The sequence below is a fragment of the Artemia franciscana genome, chromosome 15, assembly GCF_032884065.1.
Source record: "Artemia franciscana chromosome 15, ASM3288406v1, whole genome shotgun sequence".
NCBI lineage: Eukaryota > Metazoa > Arthropoda > Branchiopoda > Anostraca > Artemiidae > Artemia > Artemia franciscana.
Genome location: NC_088877.1, coordinates 11821654 through 11843102, shown reverse-complemented (window position 1 = coordinate 11843102; position 21449 = coordinate 11821654). Strand labels below are relative to the sequence as shown.

The window sequence follows — 21449 nt, the reverse complement described above, 5'->3', positions numbered from 1 at the left end:
CATGGAAAAAAGGCTGCAGAGGGTCATAAATCCGAGAAGGCACGAATCCAAGAGGCACATCTATTAAACCAAATCGATCAATTATTTTTTTTTGTTTCGGTACCATCTAGGAAGCCGGAGGAGGAATTTGCAATATCTGAAATACGCTACACGTAGAGTATGGCGATCTTTCTGACAGAACAGATGAGCAATGCCTGATAAAAACAAAAGCACAGGGGCGCAATAAGCGTTATTAATCATGCACAAACCGTTGCCGTTGTAACGGCTTTTGTTTGGGGATATTTTTCCGTAAGCGACGCGTAGGTTTTTCACGGCTTGATTCACTAGGGATGAACAGGTAGTGGAAAGTGTTGGGCCGAAACACAGACCAAGCCAACTAACTAGAGAAGAACATGGTAGAACTGCAGTCCCAGCAACGAATGGAGCGACCGCATGAGGGCTATTAAAACAAATGAACTCTCATTTAGACGTATTAACTGACAGTCCAATCTTAGATAGTTCATTGGTTAATATAGTAAAATTAGAAAGCAATCCACGGCGAGTCCGGGCAGCAAGAAGAACGTCATCTGCATATGCAATAGAAGACAAACCAATATTACCGTAAAAAAACAGAACTTCTAAGGGGACGCAGGCACAATTCAAGTACGCATTTAAATATACTAGGAGACAATACGGCACCTTGCCGAACTTCCTTATTAATTTTTACCGGGTCAGATATTTGGCCATTCCAGGTAACTTGAATTTTAGACTTTGAATACCAAGAAGATAATCAAATTAGTACGGAAGGATTAACACCTGAAGACGCAAGGGAAAATAGAGCCTGAGAGTGCACAATATTGTTGAAAGCTCCAAAAATATCAACAGTAAGACAGTATAAAAACATTTTAGTTTTTACGGCATCTTTCATGAGTCGGCTTAAAACATGATGTACATGGGAGCAACCGAAACTTTTCCGAAAACCAAATTGAAAAGGTGTAAAATCGCAATTCGACTTAATTTCTGGTAGTAGCAAATGTTCAAGGAACTTACTTAAAAAACACGATACTGTAATGGGACGATAATTTACGCATGACGTGGGGTCCTTGCCTCGCTTTTGAAAAGACGTTACGCGGCCACAAAGAAAACTATCAGGAACAAGCGACTTTGCTAAGCAAGACTGGAAAAATATTTGTAGATGGTTAAGAAGAGCAGGACAGTCACAAGCAAAGAATCGGTAAGAAAGGCTGTCACCATCAAGGCTATTTGAACGCTTAATTTTTCTTAAAGCCTGGCGAATTTCAGATATTGCTACAGGCTGGACGTGAGCCCGCAGGAGACGGTATGGTAAAAGCGGTTTAAGCAGCTTGAAATAAAAAGACTGAAGAAAACTATTAAATACACTGAACACACGCTTATAATGATCAACAAAATAGATAGCTCAGAGGCTCACATCAACAGATAGCTCAAAGGACAAATTACAGCTAAGAATATGGTGATCGTCATCAGTCTTCTCTTCGTCCGACCTGACAATCGATGATATTAAGCTGGAACTGGAAGAGATCATGTGATTCAGGTTCGATTTTGAATAGCCTCTGTTATGAATATACGTGAATGGGAGGCTCTTAACTGCGACGTGATGTATGCTAGGAAGTGATTCTAGCAAGAGGATTGATCTATCGGAGATACCAAGAATGTCACAGTTAAGGTCACCAGCTAAAACTCAATTTTGGTCTTTCAAACGTCAACTTTCGAGTAGAGACTTTAAACTAGAGCAACATTTAGCGAGAGATATGAACGATGCTATAGAAAGTCGATTGCAAGGTAAGTAAACGTTTATAAGGGTGGTACTGTCACACTGAATCGCTAAGATGTTATCATCAGAATGAATCACAGAGGGCTTTGATGGGGAACGGAAGGAAATTGCTAGGCCACCGGAAAGGCAGCCTCTAGTTTTCTTGGCCTCTTGTGAAAAAAAATGGTGGACAGAAGATCGCTTTAGGCTAGAAACGTTTGATTTGGTCAAAAGATGTTTTTGCAAGAACACTATGCCATGGACTAATAATTCATTAATGAACAAGTCTTTGTCTTTTGTGCCGTTAATATTGAGAGAAGCAAAACTTAAAATAGTGGCTTGGTTCATTTTGGAGCGGCGTTCAGAGCGCGTTTGATCACTGGGCAATTCATACTATAGGAAACATGAGCTTCGCCGCAGTTGGCACATTTTCGAGCCTCTAAGTAAGGATTGTCTTTAGTATTGGAATGGCATCCAGAACATTTAGAGCACTTCATCTCATTCGGGGCATATGGGCAGTGAGCAAACGAATGATGGATACTTTGGCATCTAAGACACCGTCTGGGCAGTTCTTTGTATTCCGATATTTTAAAAGACTCGTAACCCAAGTGCAGACATGTAGCGATGGCAGATTTTAGTGCAGTGGAATCAAGGAACTCTAAACGGATGTATAAGAAGAGCCGATCTGGGTGGCCTCAACAAACACAAGGAATAGCGGAGATGAGTATACTGCTAGAAACACTATTGGGAAGTCCCCTAATTACTCCAAGAGGTTTGCAATCAATCACTTTAGCAAGAATATTTGAATAGCTCGCAACAGCAGATGCGGCAAGAGAATTGGCGGAAACCTTATCCCGCGTAACAACAACCCATCTTTTTCTTACAGGATCGGGCTTTACCGACACAATTCCGTCATGTCCGGCGAAAGAATCAAGCTTTTACTTGCAAGAAACGGGGTCTCTTAATTCTGGAGGCAGATATTTAAGAACGACGGCATAGAAGGGTTTGCGATTGGTACCCTTAGTATCTGAGACCAAAAACTATTTATAGACGTTGCTGGACTATTGAGGTGAGCAAGCGATTTTAGCTGATCAAGGCACTGGTTGACTTTGGCGGTAAGGATAGAATAAGCTGACGCCGGAATGCTAGGGACTTCAGAGGGGGATTTGACCACGAACTCTGGAAAATCAATATTTTCTGCAGAGCAGCGAAAAAGAGTAGCGATAATGTCCGACAATGAACTATTCTTAGCACTGGGTCCCGAACGACGAGGTATAGGCTCATTTAGGAAGCAATTGCTATATAAAGTTTCTTAGTGCCAAGAACATCTTCATACGGAAAAAAATCACTAGTGTATTTCACAATCGACTGATGGTCCAACCCCTCACCGAGATTGTGCCGAGCAAAGTTCAAAACTGAGCAATAATAAAGCGTACTGGTATTCCAATTGTCCATGATAAGCAAATTTCACTCACGACTCGGCATCAGTCCAAAAACAATTAATCGAAAAAGGTATATCCACAGAGAAGTTCTCAATAAGCACAATTATGAAATGATCCACACTGGCTAAATGAATGCAATGAAAATAAATAATAGCTTATCTTTGAGTGGGGCAAGTAATCCGAATATTTAAATGCACGACTCAGATGATAGTAGTGCTGAATACTAACTCACAGCCACAATCCATAAATAATCCTTAAGCCGTAACCATATACAAGTTTATAAATTTATCCAACAAGTTTCAATTACAAGTTCAAAAGTATTTCACTCGCTATTTATTCCGAACAGGTACAGAGTTAATCTGGCTTAAATTCAATTAGTTGTTGACTGGTCAAATACCAAAAGAGAACTGACGCTAATTCAATAACTCTATTTTACACACCAAAATCTGTACTGCAGAGTGAGACAGTTGAAAAGATAGTTTGGATTTCCGACTTTCATAATCCATCATTTGCTTTTACAAAGGGTTTCCCTTAGACTCCCGAAACACAAGTAAAATAATTCTAATAACCAACATCAAATCTACAACTACTCAGAATCTGCAGAAAGTAAAACTTATACTGTGTTTGATTACTGCAAGATTATTTATTCGAAAAGCCCGATTACTTATCTTTGGATCGTTGGACGGGTTATAAACAATGTCAGAGGCTAAGAGGGTAAGTACTTTAAATGGTTTGGATTACTCTGGAAATTATTTGCTAACATGTATATATATATATATATATATATATATATATATATATATATATATATATATATATATATATATATATATATATTTTATAGCTCGCATTTCTCGTTAATATTCGTTATTAGCATTGCTTTTGGTTTTGTTTTTTTTTTCCTTTTTTTTTAGCGCTAAGGAAGCCTACATACAGACAAATCATTATTTTGATCAAACCTTTTCTCCTTTGAGTTTCGGAATCTTCTTATTTCCAAAAAGTCCTATTTCTGAAAGGCTTTTCCTAATTCTTTGAGTTTTTAATTAAACTAATTTTGATTATGTTTAAAATTTCCTAATCTACTATCTAACAAGAACAAATGCCAAAATTAAAACATTTCAACTTTTAATCAAAAATCATGTCTGACAAAGGAATTTCCAAAAAATTCCTGAAATAGAAACGTATAAAAATATCATCGCAAAAGTGGCACCCAATCAGAGATCACGTAAACTCTACTCACTTCAAAGATGTACAGTATAATGTACACTAGCCTTATATACATATAAAATGGCAGCTACTCTCTGAAGCTGCAAAAATAATTGCACATAAAATACTAAAGAGCTTTAAGACCATATTCCCTTAGTTTTATATGTCCCTCGTGTTCCCCCTGTAAAACTTATATACCTCAAGGTAAATATTTCAATTTTAAAAATCTAATCAATCGAAATCATAATCTATATTGAACGTTTAAAATAATAAGGACAGTGGAAATGGAGAGTTGTCAAAAAAGTTTTTTTTTTTATTTTAGAACAAAAATAGTCTGTGCATCAGGGATTTGTAGAAAGAGATGTAAAAAGAATAATTTTGGATCCAAATTCTTTGTGAAGAAAACTTAAAATACTAAGGACAGTGTAAACTAAATGAAGGGTTATCAGACTATTTTGTGGCAGCTCTCGGAATTTACAAGATTCGAAAAAATTTGACACTTCTAGAAAAAGAAAACTTTTTATCAACCTGGTTTTGAGTTTAATAATTTTTTATTGTTATAATAAATTCTAGTCCATAGAATCTTTAATCTATATCGAACCGAGGACATTGAAAATTACATCAGATTGGCTGAATCGATAAAGTGGAAGCTTAAATTAAGAAAAAGAAAAGAAAAAAAAGAAACATTAATGAAAAATCAGTAAAAAGTTATCTAAAAATAAATGACAACAAACAGGGTAAAAATGTGTATCTTTTCTTTGTTGATATCATTGTCTTTAAGAAATAACAGATTGTTAGTTTTGAATTTTCATAAACGAAAAGCGCTAGCAAACATAGCTATTTATTTGTTATTATTTATTTTTGCATTCTAAAAATTTCCGAATTTTGAAAAAGACAGAAAAAGAACAAAAAAGAAAAATGACAGTTTTAAGGTATAAAGGATTGAAGAAAGGGTCAAGGGGTCAAATTTTTTTTTTATTTTAATGGCCTTGGAATTTTAATTTCATCTGAATGATCTGAAACTAATCAATCTGAAACTGATTAATCAAATAACATAAGTGTTATATTCTGTTACAACTGTAGGCTAGTCACAAAGTTGCTTGGCTCATAGGGAGCAAAAATCTTAAGACTACGAGCAGAAATGAAAAAAGTTTAAACAATATCTAAAATTAGCAGCTAATACTTTACTTTGAGTGAGGTGATCATCAATCACGTTATTTAAAAATTGTCGATTATTGAAAAAAAAAGACAAAAGATGTGTCCTTAGTCAATAGATAAGTCTTGTTTTTGTTTCATCAGAAAAATAGGATTATATCTTCTCTTTCGATGCATTAGCAAAATCTATAAAAAAATAATATTTTTGAGCTATTAATTATTTAGCCGTTAACGGCTAAATTATTAGCTATTAAGCCGTTATAAAAACACGACTAAGCACAAAAAAAAGGTTTTAACAGTGTTTTATAAATTACTTTTTAAATTACAGGGCTTGACAAATTACTTCTTTGAATAATATCTGTTTTGTTTTGAACAAAATATTTTCTTCTTCTATAAAAAAAAAAAAAAAAAAAAAAAACAAAAAAAAAAAAAAAACAAAAAAATGGAAAAACAATAGTAATGAGTAATGAAAGAAACGATTAAGGTGTTTATTTGTGAATGTAAAACTTTGTGAAAATAAGGCATAATATTTTAATTTTCCATTCTGACAGGTTTCGATCGAGCACGGTTGCAAATGGATAAACTGGTTAAATAGCAACATTTACATATTAAGAGCTCCCCCCCCCAAGAAAAAGTAGGGTACATAGGGACCTAAAATAGGGTATAGCCTACTGCTTAAAATCTGCTAAAAAATTTCAGAGAAATAAAATCTGGAGCTAATCCTGCTTTTCCATGGAACTTTTACAGAAAAAATACTTGGTTCTAAGAATATTTAAACAAAAGAAAACAAATTATGATAATACTTATATCTTAACCTACTGCGACAAACCTTTTTGATAGATGGCAATATAATAAAACCCTAAAAACAATTTCTCATAATAGAACTAAAACCAAATTATTTAAAATTTCAACAACACTCATATTCAATAACCAAAATGACTAATATATGCTTTATCACTTCTCAAATGCAACAATTAAAATATACCTAAAATATCAAAGTTTCTAGAATTAGTGTCGACTGGGAAATATTCGTCACTAGACAATCTCTTGAAAACTCCATTTTTCGGTTACTATGGGCTGCGAAATGAAAGTTTGAAAGAAAATGTGCATATTCTAAAATCTAATTTAAATAACAACATTGGAGTCATGAATGTCCAAACAATATTTTGCCATTAAACTGGAGGAACCGTTTGGACGGATAGCAGCCCGGTTTAAACTCTAATCTGGGCAATTTGTCTTGTTACTAAAACACTTAAAAATTAATACTTAGCGAAAACAGGTTTACAATACTTCAAATAATGTTATTTTTTCATCGAAATAACCATTCAAATCTAAAAAAGAATGTTACCAATTTACGGTAGAAAGTCTTCAATTTGACCTTTTTAAACATATTTAGTTTTTATATTGGGGTTACTAATAAAACAAATTGTTAACGAATTCAAGTTGCTTTAGGAAAAAAATGTAAATGGCAAATACAGGGCATTAAAATATTCAAATAATTATAAAAATGGAAAATAATTGAATATCTAAATAATTTTTGGAAACAAAATTTAATGCCAAATAAAGGTTTCCAAACATTCAAATTTTTGCAAAAAATAAGTTAATATTCGCTGGTTTTATATCATTAACCATAAGAATATTCAACGAATTTAAATTAATTTTGGTTCAAGCCAAATATAATATCTTCTGAAAATATTAGACAATATAATTTTGACTATTGTAAAAATAGATCTGTTAAAATAGTTATAACACAGAGAAATTGAGGGAGTACTTAAAAAAAACATCCTACGACTCAAAACTCGAGTCATTCTTTCGTTTATTTAAATGGCAAAAATTTCACAGAGGAAAACAAATCAGATGGAATTTATATTTTCGTTTTTTTGTGACTCGAAATTTCACACAGGAGATTTTAAAACCAAGTTTTCGTCTTTTATTGTGACCTAAAATTTCACGCTGTAGGTGTTAAAACCAGTTAATTTTTTTAAAGACAGGCTATTTGTCTCGCAAGAAATAAGGATTAAGTGTGATTGGTTTACGAAAAAGCATCATAGAGGTAAACAAATTAAATATAGCACACTTTCACCACAGTAAATCTTCCCTTTTCTCTTTGCCTATAAAGCAGTTTGCATAACTGATCCCGGAATTTCCCCCGCCTCCTCACAATCCGTTTCTACTAAATCACATACATTCGATATATCGCTCATTGACTGTCGCGCTGCATAACTTGTCGACAAAGATAACCGTTCATCTGGTAAACGTATTTGACTAGGAATTGACACACTTAATAACGAGGGCGCATCATCATCATCACTATCATCAGCATAAGTCATTTCAACGTCTGTTTCACTCTGTACCCCCTTGTGAGCAGGTAAGTACAAATTAGGGTGGACCGCATAGTTTCCAGGCGAGGGTAAAGAGTCATTCAAATCACTAATTTCACTTAAAGGAGCTATCTCACTCCCCCCTGTACCAAGTTGACTGAGACGTAGACCACTTCTAGCAATAATTTGCTCGAAGCTTACTTGCTCAGTAGGGCTGCGTAAAGAGGCATCACACGCACCGACTGGAGGCTCTCGGATGGCTAAACGACCGTTCTCATCTAAAGGTGGACCTAGAAGAAATATTTAGCTATGATTTTGTTAATATTTTAGCCAGTGGCTTGTTATCCTAAGAGTGTATGTATCGATTGGTTTAATTTGTTTACAAGACACCAAAAGCACTTTTTAAGTTATAACACTACTTTCAAATCTACCTTAAATACTCCCCTCCCCACGCCCAAAAAACTGCTTACTCAATTTATGCAAAAAGAGATATTATTTTAATAAATTCAAAAAGTAATTTAAAAGCACTAATTTGAAAAAAAAACGACAACCAATATTAAAGTAAACACGATAAATTCTATTCTACAAATGGATTTTACAATCAGACGTTGCCGAGCTTACATTCGTCAAAGGAGTCGTGCAATAAAAACAAGTGCTGGAAATGAAAACGAAAATCTTATTGAAGGAATAAAAAATGTTTAAAAAACGCACATATCTGCACCAATAAGCATTAAAGGGCTGGAATTAACCTCATCAGGATCAGGATGGAGGTAGGTCAGGATTAGGTAGGTCTCAGACCTACCTGATCCCAAAATTAGTGATTATTCCCATTCCATATATTATGAAGAGTCCACCATACCTACACTTCTTAATTTTTTTAGGAGTATTATTTTATTGCACACACATTTACAAAAGAAGCTGAAAAGCCTATCGGTTGGTTAGCCCAATTCTAACATCCAAGACATGTTTCTATATATAACAAAAGAAAATATTAGAGTCATTAAATCAGTTTTGCATTTTTTTTGCTTCTTGAAAACTAAATAAATAAAATAGTAATAAATAATACTAATAAATTAATACCAATAAATGAAAAATTAAATAAATAACACAAATAAAAAAATACTGAATAGATAATATTAATAAATAAATACTAATAAATAAAATACAAGAGGAATAACTAATAAATGACTACCAATAAATAAAATAATAAATAATAATACAAATAAATACCAATTAATAAAATAATAAATGAATAATACACATATGTATTTTCCGGTATTTCTAAGAATTTTCCAGGAGGAGAATACGTTTACAGAGGGAAATATTTCTGATGCTTTTGAATTTAAAAGTACGATCGTTACTAATCTGCATGGGAAGTGAGTTTTACACGGGGAAGGGATGGAGGATTGTCTACGGCGACCTGCGTGAGGGAAATTTTCCTTGAAGTTGGAATTTTCCAGGGGGAAGTTTCCTTGAACTTCTTTTCTTTTAAGATCGCAACAACGCGCGATGGGTAAGCAAGTACTAATAAAATAATACTCAGTGAACAAACAATAATACATAAAATACTAAGTTAAAAATTGAAATAATTAAATCACAATAAGATCACAATGATGCGCGATGGGTAAGCAAGTACTAATAAAATAATACTCAGTGAACAAACAATAATACATAAAATACTAAGTTAAAAATTGAAATAATTAAATCACAATAAGATCACAATGATGCGCGATGGGTAAGCAAGTACTAATAAAATAATACTCAGTGAACAAACAATAATACATAAAATACTAAGTTAAAAATTGAAATAATTAAATCACAATAAGATCACAATGATGCGCGATGGGTAAGCAAGTACTAATAAAATAATACTCAGTGAACAAACAATAATACATAAAATACTAAGTTAAAAATTGAAATAATTAAATCACAATAAGATCACAATGATGCGCGATGGGTAAGCAAGTACTAATAAAATAATACTCAGTAAACAAACAATAATACATAAAATACTAAATTAAAAATTGAAACAAGTAAATATTAAAACTAAATAAAAAAAGAAAAGAAAAACCAATACCTGGTACTTTGCTTCCATAGTTGTAATCACTGGTTTCGTGGGAGTGGCAAGAGGCTGCGTCAACCATGGATCCTCCCACAACCTCAGCAATATCGGTCGTAACACTAGCATTTGCCCAGTCCGATACGTCCCAATGATACCCTAAAATTTTAAGAGTATATATAATAAAGACAAATTGAAGGTTTAAGCTATTTTTCACTAACAATTTTAAGATAAATGTTACATGTCATTAATCATTCCACTGGGTTAACAATGCATTTCCTTTGGTTATACTTAATTAAATAATACTTCCATCAGAAATTCTCGCATTAGAAAACAAAGCCCATAATCAGTTGTTAGAGAATTGTCTATGGAAATGTTGGTTTTCTAGGTTTTAGGTCAGTTTCGCGGTTATGTAGACCTACAACTATTTCTGAAATACTTACAGAAGCAGCTAATTCTCTTTGGCTATTTTCAAAAATTAAATCAATTTGATACTTCAGTTTTTATTGCTTTACATTCAACTAAAAATTTTAATTTTGGTGAAATCTATTCTTGTGTAACCTAATCTTACAACAGCGATCTAGAATCATCCAATTGTTCAAGCGTAGCAACTTAACTTTTAATTCACAAAATGTAGATTTAACAAAGAACTTGTTTTAAGCAATTTGATAATCATCAGTTTTTATTAATTAAAATTTGAACTGAAAATTGACTTTTGGGAAACATCTATTTCTATATTAAATAAAAAAAACAAGTTTTTGCAACGAGAAGTAAGGAGCGACATTAAAACTTAAAACGAATAGAAATTACTCCGTATATAAAAGGGGCTTTTCCTCCTCAACGCCCCGCTCTTTACGCTAAAGTCTCTTACTGTTTTAAAAAGTAGAGTTAAGAGAAAGGGTCAAACGAAATTTGCATATTTATTTTTTTGGCTAAATGGCTTTCTCGTAGTTTTGATCGAACGATTCTGAGAAAAAAAGGACCGGGGGAGGAAGCCTAGTTGCCCTCCAATTTTTTTTTACTTAAAAAGGTAACTAGAACTTTTAATTTTTTACGAATGTTTTTATTAGCAAAAGATATACGTAACTTATAAATTATCTTACTTATCATGTTTTTAGTACATATATGAGGGGTTCACCCCTCGTTAGTACCTTGCTCTTTACATTAAAGCTTAAATTTTGTCCCAATTCATAAAGAATGACCCCTGAATCACAAAAGCCGTAGAATAAATAGTTGAAATTACTAAAAATACCTTAGCGTAAAGAGCGAGGTATTAAGAGGAGGTGAGACCCTCATATGCGTAATAATTTCTGTTCGTTTTAAGTTTTAATGCTGGTCCTTACTTCCATTTGAAAATTTTTTTTTCATAATTTTTTTTTCATATTTTTTCACTGTTTTTTTTTTTTTTTTAATAATGCTAGAAAATCCAGAGCTCCCTTCATGGAAATTTTTTTCCCCATGACAAATTCCTCGTAGGAAAGTTCCCCCAACACACCCCCCTCTTTTCAACCCCTCCCCCGACCAAAAAATCCCCCTGAAAACGTCTGTACACTTCCCAATAACCATTACTATATGTAAGCACTGGTCAGCGTTTGTAACTTGTAGCCCCTCCCACGGGGACTGTGGGGAGTACGTCGTCCCCAAAGACATCGTTATAAGGTTTTTCGACTATGCTGAATAAAATGGCTATCTCAGAATTTTGATCCGTTGACTTTGGGAAAACAATTGTCGTGGGAGGGAGCCTAGGTGCCCTCCAATTTTTTGGTCACTTAAAAAGGGCACTAAAACTTTTCATTTCCGTTAGAATGAGCCCTCTCGCATCATTCTAGGACCACTGGGTCGATACTATCACCCCTGGAAAAAAAACAACAAACAAATAAACACGCATTAGTGATCTGCCTTCTGGCAGCTGAATCTGCTGGTGTGATTTTCGTTAAGATTCTATGACTTTTAGGGGGTGTTTTCCCCTATTTTCTAAAATAAGGGAAAATTTCTCAGGCTCGTAACTTTGGATAGGTAAGACTAAACTTAATGAAACTTATATATTTAAAATCAGTATTAAAACGCAATTCTTTTGATGTAGCTATTGGTATCAAAATTCCATTTTTTAGAGTTTTGGTTACCATTGAGCCGGGTCGCTCCTTACTACAGTTTGTTACCACGAATTGTTTGATAACTTAAGTCTTAAAAAAAAAAAAAAATCAGAACCATATTTTCAAGCGTAGCAACTTAGCTTGTAATTTGCGAACTGCCGGGTTTGAACTTCCTTAGTTTATTTATTAATTTATAACTTAAGTTTATTACAATGAAAATATATTTAACAATAATTAATCAACTGAAAATACTTAAAAAAACCCGTATAAACATAGAGGAACAATAAATAATTAATTGAAAATTAATATACAGATTCATTAATAAATTAACTAGTAATAGATTTTAATCAAAATTTATTACACAATTATAAAAATTACAAAATCTATTTATTGATGAAATTTTTCAAGATTATTTTTTGTTTGTTTGTAGCAAATATATTTTTATGAACATTATGACGACTTAGTACAGTTCTTCCCAGAAATATCAGCTTTCTTTTCGTTGTCCATTGGATGAACATTATTTTCGTAGTTTCTTTTTATTTAATATGACACACATATTTCTTTATTTTTTTATTTCTTCGTTGTTGTTTTTTCTTTTTGTTTTGGTATTTGGTATGTTTGGTTAATTAGTGAAATTTAATCCATTTAGCTTATCCACTTGATCTCGGTAAACTGAGATTAACATGAACTACGATAAATGAAAGGACGAAACTTGGAAGTCAACAATTTCAATTAAAATTTAGCGAAAAATTAAAAAATGTAAATTTTATGAAGGATAGAAGAATTTAAAGGAATAAAAAATATACGATTTTCAGGATTTTGAAGGGGCACTCAGCTTTATATGATATGCGACTACTATTATTACTATACATATTAATATATTCCTACTATACTATTATTACCATACTTATTTTGCTTCATTTAATTTACTAAGTCAATTTGTACTGTATACTTAAAAGTGTTTATAATTTACGACTTTGAAACAGATCAATTTTATTCCAAATTGTAAACTACTTTATCATTTTAGAAATGATATACACAAAGCCTTGTTTAAAGTGCTTAGAGCACAAGTGACCCTCTATGGCAGAAGACCAAGAAGGCAAGAAGAAACATTTTTAAGGTTAGAGAGGGGGTTTAAACCCTGGACCCCTCACCTGGATACGACCTTATATATGGTTGCCTTGACACTATCCCAGTTTCAAGAGTGACCCGAAGGACCTCTCACAAAAACTTAGAGAACTTGGGACTAACTTTTTAAAGGCTTTTATCACAAATCGGTCTAATGATCCATTTAGGAGGAGAAGGAGATTATGAGAAGATATAATCAAAATCAATAAGGGCAAGCTATTAAGAACAATAAGGGGAGAGGGAGCTGAGAGAGTCATTTTGGTTTATAGGTTACAGCCAATGAACATTGAACATTTCTTAGAGCAAAGAAATTATTTTGAAAAATAAGGACGGTGTAACTGTGAAATGGTGTAACACCAAAAATGTAATTCATAATTGAAATCGTCTATATACCAGTAACAGGAGCTTTATCTAATGAGTAGAGAGAAGGTTTGAAAAGAATGGGGTGGTGGAGAAGTATGCGTAGCTGTGTTGGCCTAAGATGGGTCGTTAGTAGCATTAGCTGTAATAATTAGTATTTCTTTAAATAAAGTATTTCTTTATTGCTAATTTTTCTTAATATTACATTATTTATTTCAATATTTTAATATTATTTGTTGAATAATCAAACATTATTTCAATATTTTACTTATTATAACCAGCTCATAAAATCTCAGATATGTAAAAAGATCTTCATGAAACCAAACATTCATTTCGATAAGAAAATAACAAACTTGAAAGTTTTTATTAAAACTTTCGTTAAGGTCGTTAAATTAAAACTTTAATAGAAATAATTTTTATTGAAAATTTTATTAAACTCCAAATGACTAAGTCCCTACCGTAAAAGAGGGACAGGGAAAAAGAGGACTTAGGCAAATGAAACAATAAATAAAAACATATTTTTTCGTCCGTAATCTCTTGCATATAATTATATTTATATAATTATTTGAGAATTGTGTTTGTCAATACAATAAATACAAGAAGCTTTAGCAAGTAAAACGCGTCAAGTAGTAGTGATATCGAGGGTAACATAGTAATGAAAATATCAGAGGGCATTCAAAGTGATTTCTTAAGATTTAATTTGGCTATATTTAGAATCAAAATAAGAAATATATAACAATATTATATTGATATGTTATATATTCAAAATAACAAAGCATTTTCTAGGCGCATGCAAAGATAGCTTTTCGGGGTAGGGGGGTTGATGATAAAAAAAAAAAATAATTTGACAATCTGAATAAGAATTACCGATAAATTCAGGAAAATTTAGAGTTGGGGTGGGGCTTTATACCATGAAAAAGGAAAGAGAAAAACAAACACTTGAGCAAATGAAACCTTAAATAAAAAAGATCAGAAAACAGATTCGTCTTCTTTGTTAATGCAACAAATACTAGCAGCTTCGAAAAGAATGACTCGTCATATTGTGGCGATACCAAGAGTGATAAAGTAGATAACATACCAAAGTACATTAATGGTGATTCGTAAGAATTAATTTAACATATTATAGCATGTATTATTAAAAACGATCTGAATTGAATAATTAAATACAAGAGTGTAGTTACTACCTTAGATGCACACATAAAACATTCATGAGGAAGGGAGGGAAAGATTTAACACTCATTAAAGGCAAAACCATCGAAATTTTCACAAAATTCGAATTTTCCCGAAAATACATAAGCCCAAAATACCGTTTCAAGCATTTCAGTAAATGACCATAGTATGTATATTCTGTTTTCATATCTGAAAAGTTATGACTTTTTTTGAAAACCACTACTAGAAGCAAATAATATGTCTCATTAAAAAAAAGATCGATATTTTCGTAAATCGACATTGTAAATCGATCTTATTCAAAAATGATCGATATTGTCGTAAATTAACATTGTAAATTGATCTTATTAAAAAAAGATCGATGTTGTCGTAAATCGACATTGTGAATTAACAGACCAAACAATGCAATGAGAAACAAAAAGTGTAAAAAGTACACGAAAACTCAAAAAGGAAAAGGGTCGGTTAATTAAAGTCAGCACTAAGAAAAAACTACGAAATATATAAACAACTTAATAAATGTAAAAAGTCATTCAAAGAAAAACAATTGTCGAAAATACGAACTAACAAAAAATAAGAGAGCGTATGGATTTAAAAGGGCAGTAAAGACAAACTAGGGTGATATTAGACATGCTATTATTCAAATTAAGCAGCGCATGCTTTTGCAGTTCACACAAAAGCTTACCCCTTCTATTAGCTAAGTGCTTTTCCAAAGAAGATAGAAATTCGGCATAATCTCTTGGTAGTGGGGGTACAGGAGGGGGCACATCTATAGGTCCTGGGTCTCTAGCTAGCGAAAGAAATAAATGACTACAGAACAAAAAAGAAAAAGCGACTAAGAATTTTTTTTTTAATTATTATTACTATCGACTAACATGTCTGCTTGTGTATGTGCTACGATACATGAGCGATATAACATATATTAAACAAATAATGATTGTATATATATTTATTTATCGGTAATTTTTTCTCGAAAACCACACTATAATTCTTTCTAAAAATGGCATACTACCATTTTTCGAAGTAAAAAAACGCTCTATGTAGGTCTGGACTGTTTGAATACTCGTTTAGGGGTTCAATTTTGGAAAGATGCCATCATAACATTTTTTAATAATATCGCATATAATATATCACACAATCTAATTTGAAATCTTACGAATGATACCATAACTATTTGGAATAGTTATAGTAATTTTCCTGAAGATGAATGTCTGTACTAAAAGTTTTATAAAGCATACTACAAATTAATTTGATTGTCGACAGTGTAAAATTAATTAGATTAATTGGGAATAAACACACAAAGAGCTTTGAATCTTACAATATATCAAATGTTTTTCTTGTCAATGAGTAAAGTTCTGTCCCCTGGTATTTTTACTTTAAGTACATTCAATAAACGAGCGTGACATTATAAAAATGACAAATAGTGAACAAAGCATAGGTACTGCGAATTTAATAAAAACAAAATTAAAATACAATTTAGTTAAAATCAAATTAAATTTAAAACTAAACAAATTTAACTAAAAAAAATATATCTCGCCATAAGTTTAATTGACAGAATAAAAATTTCTATTCATTGTTTAATTACAGTAATAATTCATTAATTAATCTTTTATTCCAGCATTCATATCCTTCTGATAAGACTATATGGGCTCAAAAAACATCCATACATAAGTCGTTATAATATTTTTTTCTGTTTTATTTGATGCTTTGAACAAATTTGAATAATTAGGAAATTACACAGATGAAGAGGAAGAAGGAAAAAGCAAGCGAGCAAGCGAGAAAAAGAGAGAAAAAAAGAAAGCGAGAGAGAAAGAAAGAAAGAAAGAGAGAGAGAGAGAGAGAGAGAGAGAGAGAGAGAGAGAGAGAGAGAGAGAGAGAGAGAGAGAGGGAGAGAGAGAGAGAGAGAGAGAAGAGAGAGAGAGAGAGAGAGAGAGGAGAGAGAGAGAGAGAGAGAGAGAGAGAGAGAGAGAGAGCGCAACGAAAGGACACCGAAAAGTCAGATATACAAAAAAATAATTCAACGGTTCAAAAAAAGAGAAAAGAGCAAGAAAAGTGAAATTATATAGAACAAATTATACAGAAGAAAGACAGACAAAAACTACACAGGAGCTCAAGGTCAGGTTATTTTGATATGTGTAGAAAGATGACAAGTTCAACCTTTTTCGAAATGGTAGCAAAAAACGAGAGTTATGGTATAAACAACCTCGTTTTCGGGCTCAGCGGGTTCCAATATGGGTTGGACTCGTGTAGGCAACAAGTGTTTTCACAGAGTAAGCTTTAGCACCAAAACATGGACTAGGGTAACAAATTACATATTGGCGTGTGTTAGCCTTTCTAATGAGATTTAATAAAAAAAAAAAGTTTTTTTAAACTGAAAGTAAGGAGCGACATTAAAACTTAAAACGAACAGAAATTACTTCGTATATGAAAGGGGCTGCTTCCTCATCAACGCCACGCTCTTTACGCTAAAGTTTTTTATTCTTTTAAAAAGTAGAGTTGAGAGAAAGAGTCAAACTTTGACTCTCTCAAAAGAGTAAAACCAAGAAAGAAATTCCACATTAACACGTTTATGCAAATAAAAAACACACTGAAGGCCGCACTGCCTTTCCATAATACAAACAGCAAAAGATCTAACAATGAGGAATTAATCTAAGACAGTGAAAATCTAAGACAGTGAAATTTATAAGTAAATATAACTAATCGATAACTAACAAAAACTAAATAACATTAAAAATAGACTTAAAATACTTGACAATTAAAACTAAAGCCAAAATTAAAACAGTCGTAACATCATTATCCGAAGGAAGTTAAGCTTGAGTCCTGGCCGACTAATTATTAATTAATTATTAATAAATAGTTTTTAATAGCTTTTCATTTTCTTAATTTTTTTCATATTTTTTAATTTATTTTATTGCTTATTGATATTTTTATTTCTTATTAATATTTTTGAGCGAAATGATTGAATGGATATATTGAAGTTAATATGAATGAGAAGATATGCATATAGTTCGTTTTATCAAAGTGATCATACGTGGAAAATGTTTTAAGCAAAAATAGTTCAAATTGTTTGTTTATCCTTAATTGTATATTGATCTGTTAATGGAAATCTATTTAATATAAGAATGAAAGCTAAATTAAATGTTAATTGTAGTTCCGTTTTTAGAATAAATCAAGCTCGCTTAAAAAATAAATCATGCATTACAATTAAAACTCGCAAACAAGAAAAAGAAGGAAAAGAACTGAAAAATGGAAATTCCGAGAAATCTTAAAGACTAGAAGTCTTTGAAGTCTAGGGCAAGTCCCAGAACTTAAATTTTGTCAATGATCATTAATTATTCGTTATTGTTTTCGTTCCAATACAAAAAAAAACAACAAAAAACAAAAACAATTTGTATTACTACAAGTGTGAAAATTTTCGTCTTTTCTTCTTTTATTTTTTAAGTTTTAACTTTCCTCTTTTAAGTTTTTATTTTGTAAGCTTCTTCTTTTTATTTTAAGTTTTCCTCTTTATGTTTTCATTCTAGGGGGCTAAAAAACTCGCATCTGTCAATTTTGGCCGAAGGCTGTAAACAAAATTAATCGTCACGATGAAAAGACCAAATTAACAGAAAATTAACTGAAGAAAAATGTCAAAATTATCTGGTCAAAAAAATGTCAAAAAAATGGCATATATGGAATTGTGTAGCTTCAAAGACGTTGATTTAAAGACCCAGTTAGAAGGGTTTCGCTAGCGCTAATTTAAGCCAATCAGGATTTTCATAGAATTTTTTGATTGTCTAAAAAAAAGGATAAAATCAGATTAGCTCAAATTAGGGCTAGCCAAATCTCTGCATTACTACATACATACTATATAGAATAAATATTTTGTTAATGTTTCTTTGACAGAAATCCTTTTTTCCAGTGTTATGTAAATTTTGTATGGGTGAAAGTGGATAAAAAATTTTAAGCCTCCCTCGAATTTCATTTATATTATAATTTTATGAAATAAACGAACGGACTAACTTACGGGCACAATCTTCAGTTGATGATAGTTGAGCCCTTCCAGTACTGCTGACATACGCAACTGTCATCTCTTTATTGTTCGGCTTCAAATTGCTGATCTTGTTACCGCAAGATGTCTCTGATGGTTTCATTTTGAAATCTAATAAGAGAAAGTAAATATTTTCTAATATCATCTTTAAACCTTATCAAATACTAAACTTAATCAGTATCAATTTTTTTTACCTAATACTGAATTATATTTTGATAAATAATTATTTTTTTATTTTGTGCATGATTGATTATCGCTCCTCCTTACCATGCCGCGATACTTGAAAGGGATTTGGTTCTGTTGAATGTTTGTTAGTATTTTATATTAAGTAAATAAATAAATAATTCACAGATTACGGAAAAGAAACCACGTAAAACTTTGAAAGGAAATCATTTTGTATACTTAGATAGACCAGAAAGCCAGGAATTCGAATACTATATTGAGTTCTTAACCTCTTAGCTTCTCAGTTCATATCTCTTTACCAGCACGGTAATTTTACTTATTTTGGTAACAAAGTAATGATAACAAAATAATCATACTACATCTACATTCTTTTCGTTTTAAATTCTGCACGTTATATTTTTTTTGTGTACATTGTATATGATAAAACTTACAATATGTTTAATGATAATGGGTATATAGAGCCCATGATTTTAGGGGGGGGGGGGCAAAAAATTCCACAGGCTTCTAGTCTCGGCTAACTCAATATAATTTCACAGTTGGAGTTTAGTTAACATTAGGCATGTTTTATACACATTTCATATATATTACCAATATACAAAGAGCAGCTGATTAACATGTACAGTTGTAGATCGCAGCTAAAAACCTATTTTATTTGACAAAATTTGTTCCGATTACGGATGAAAACCCATCTTCCATTTGAAATCTATCATTAGAAAATACTTGTATTATTTTAATATTCGGACACTATAATTTCAATATCCTAACAATATAAATTATAGTTAATAATATAATAATTAAATATAACAACAATATTTTAATATTCATGCTATAATTAAGTTCCGAAGCTATTCCTCATTTAGGACTAACAACTCCAACTAGGGAATATTTAGTCCTTTGCTAAACTTCCCTAACAATGACTTACACTAATCCTTTAAATCCCTTCGTTCCGTCCACGTCCTATTTCTATTCTCTCATACTCTTAACTAATGTTCTCATGGGACTTAATAAATTTACTAGTTTATCAAGTTGAATAACCTAAACAGGGAGATATTTGCGATTTTATAACTTGACGAGAAACTGTGAAACTGAATTGACAACTTTCTGCTACAAGTAAATATTAGAAAGTTGAGTATATTCCAAACGCCAATGACTTTTAAGTGTTTGACAACGTACCTAACAATGTTTAAAATCTGACCCTTGTGTCTATCGTGATAATTAAAAAGTCGTTGGGTTACATTTTACAGAAAAAAAAAAATTAGAAATGATTTTTTCCCATTTAACTATGAAAAAAATCTAATATGAAATTATTATTTCATTTAACGATTTTTCCATTTGATTCCTATATACTTGTCTAACTAAAATAAATGATACAGACAATTCAGATAGTTTTAATAACTACAATATCCGACTTCTTCTTACCTCTTAAACTTCTTAAATATTCAACTTCTTCTTGAATCAGGTTATACATTATAAATACATCAAGTTATTACTTGGATTCCCACTAAGCACTCATAATACACCCTTAAAATTTAAGTGTTGATTTACAGATTCCCCCCCCCCTCACCGAATCTGCCACAACTAACCCTAGCGCCATTAAAAATTAATGGTCTTGCTTATGTTAAAAATAATATTAAAATTAATGTCACAGTTATTTCAGCCTTGTTTATTTCAGTTATTCAGCCTATATTTGAATTTGTTTATTTGAACTTTTTTTTTAATGTATAAGTAATTTTTCCCACGACGTTCACTGTCTTACGCAATGTTGAATAAGACATGTCTCTTAATTATCACGAGCCAATGGTTTGGTTACCAATATGTGGAAATACTCAATGAAGACATAGACATTTTAAGAAAAGGTGTTATCCGAACGCTAGTAACTAGCACAACGTTGGAAAAAGCAGCCAATATTCTGGTTACTATTATATGGAGATTAAAAAATCTGAGGGAAGAGTGTTATTCGAACGCTAGTAACTGGCACAATGTTGGATAAGACCTCCAATGTTTTGGTTATCATAGCTAATGCGATAGATCAAAAGATATACACCGCCAAAACAGCAAGAAAAATACATATAACGAAAAACATAGAGAAAAACTCAACATGCGCTTAAAAATATAATATAAAAGACGTTTTGTAAACCATAAACTGTGCAAAGATACAGGAATAATCGTCATTTAAGTGTATTAGTGTTATAAGACATATCTCTTAATTAAATTACAGTGCCTTGTCCAACGTTGATAACGTAATTAACGTGACGGTTCCGATAGCTAAAAAGGCGTTAAATTTCCATTTTTTTTTTAGGTCAGCGAAAAAAGGAAAATTATTATTGGTCAACAGTTTTTTATACCTGTAATCGTAGTATTTTTTTTTCTTTGGTTTAGGATCCCTTCCTAAACCAATTCGGGATCTCTTGTCTGAGAGGACGCGGGTTCGAATCCCAGTGTACCCAATTCTTCAGTTTGGGACGGGGGTCAGTGGCGTGACTCTGTAAGCTTAGCCAGAGTCGACCCAGCTCTAAATGGGTACCTAGAGAAACCTG

General features: G+C 31.9%; 1 protein-coding gene across 12 annotated transcripts in view; it reads right to left on the bottom strand.

Annotated features, from left to right (window-relative positions):
• Positions 1–4321: 4321 nt before the first annotated feature.
• LOC136036050 (fat-like cadherin-related tumor suppressor homolog) overlaps positions 4322–21449 on the bottom strand; it is a 401362-nt gene continuing 384234 nt past the window's right edge. For 10 of the 12 annotated variants that reach the window (XM_065717994.1, XM_065717993.1, XM_065717995.1 and 7 more), the window contains 4 exons: positions 18706–18840; positions 15385–15489; positions 9973–10113; positions 4322–8185 (listed from right to left, as the gene is read on the bottom strand). In XM_065717994.1, the coding sequence (XP_065574066.1) occupies positions 7686–8185; positions 9973–10113; positions 15385–15489; positions 18706–18840 (881 nt within the window). In that variant the 3' untranslated portion in view covers positions 4322–7685. Of the gene's footprint in view, positions 8186–9967; positions 10114–15384; positions 15490–18705; positions 18841–21449 lie in introns of those variants that run through there. The other 2 variants (XM_065717998.1, XR_010619615.1) reach the window with 2 other exon arrangements.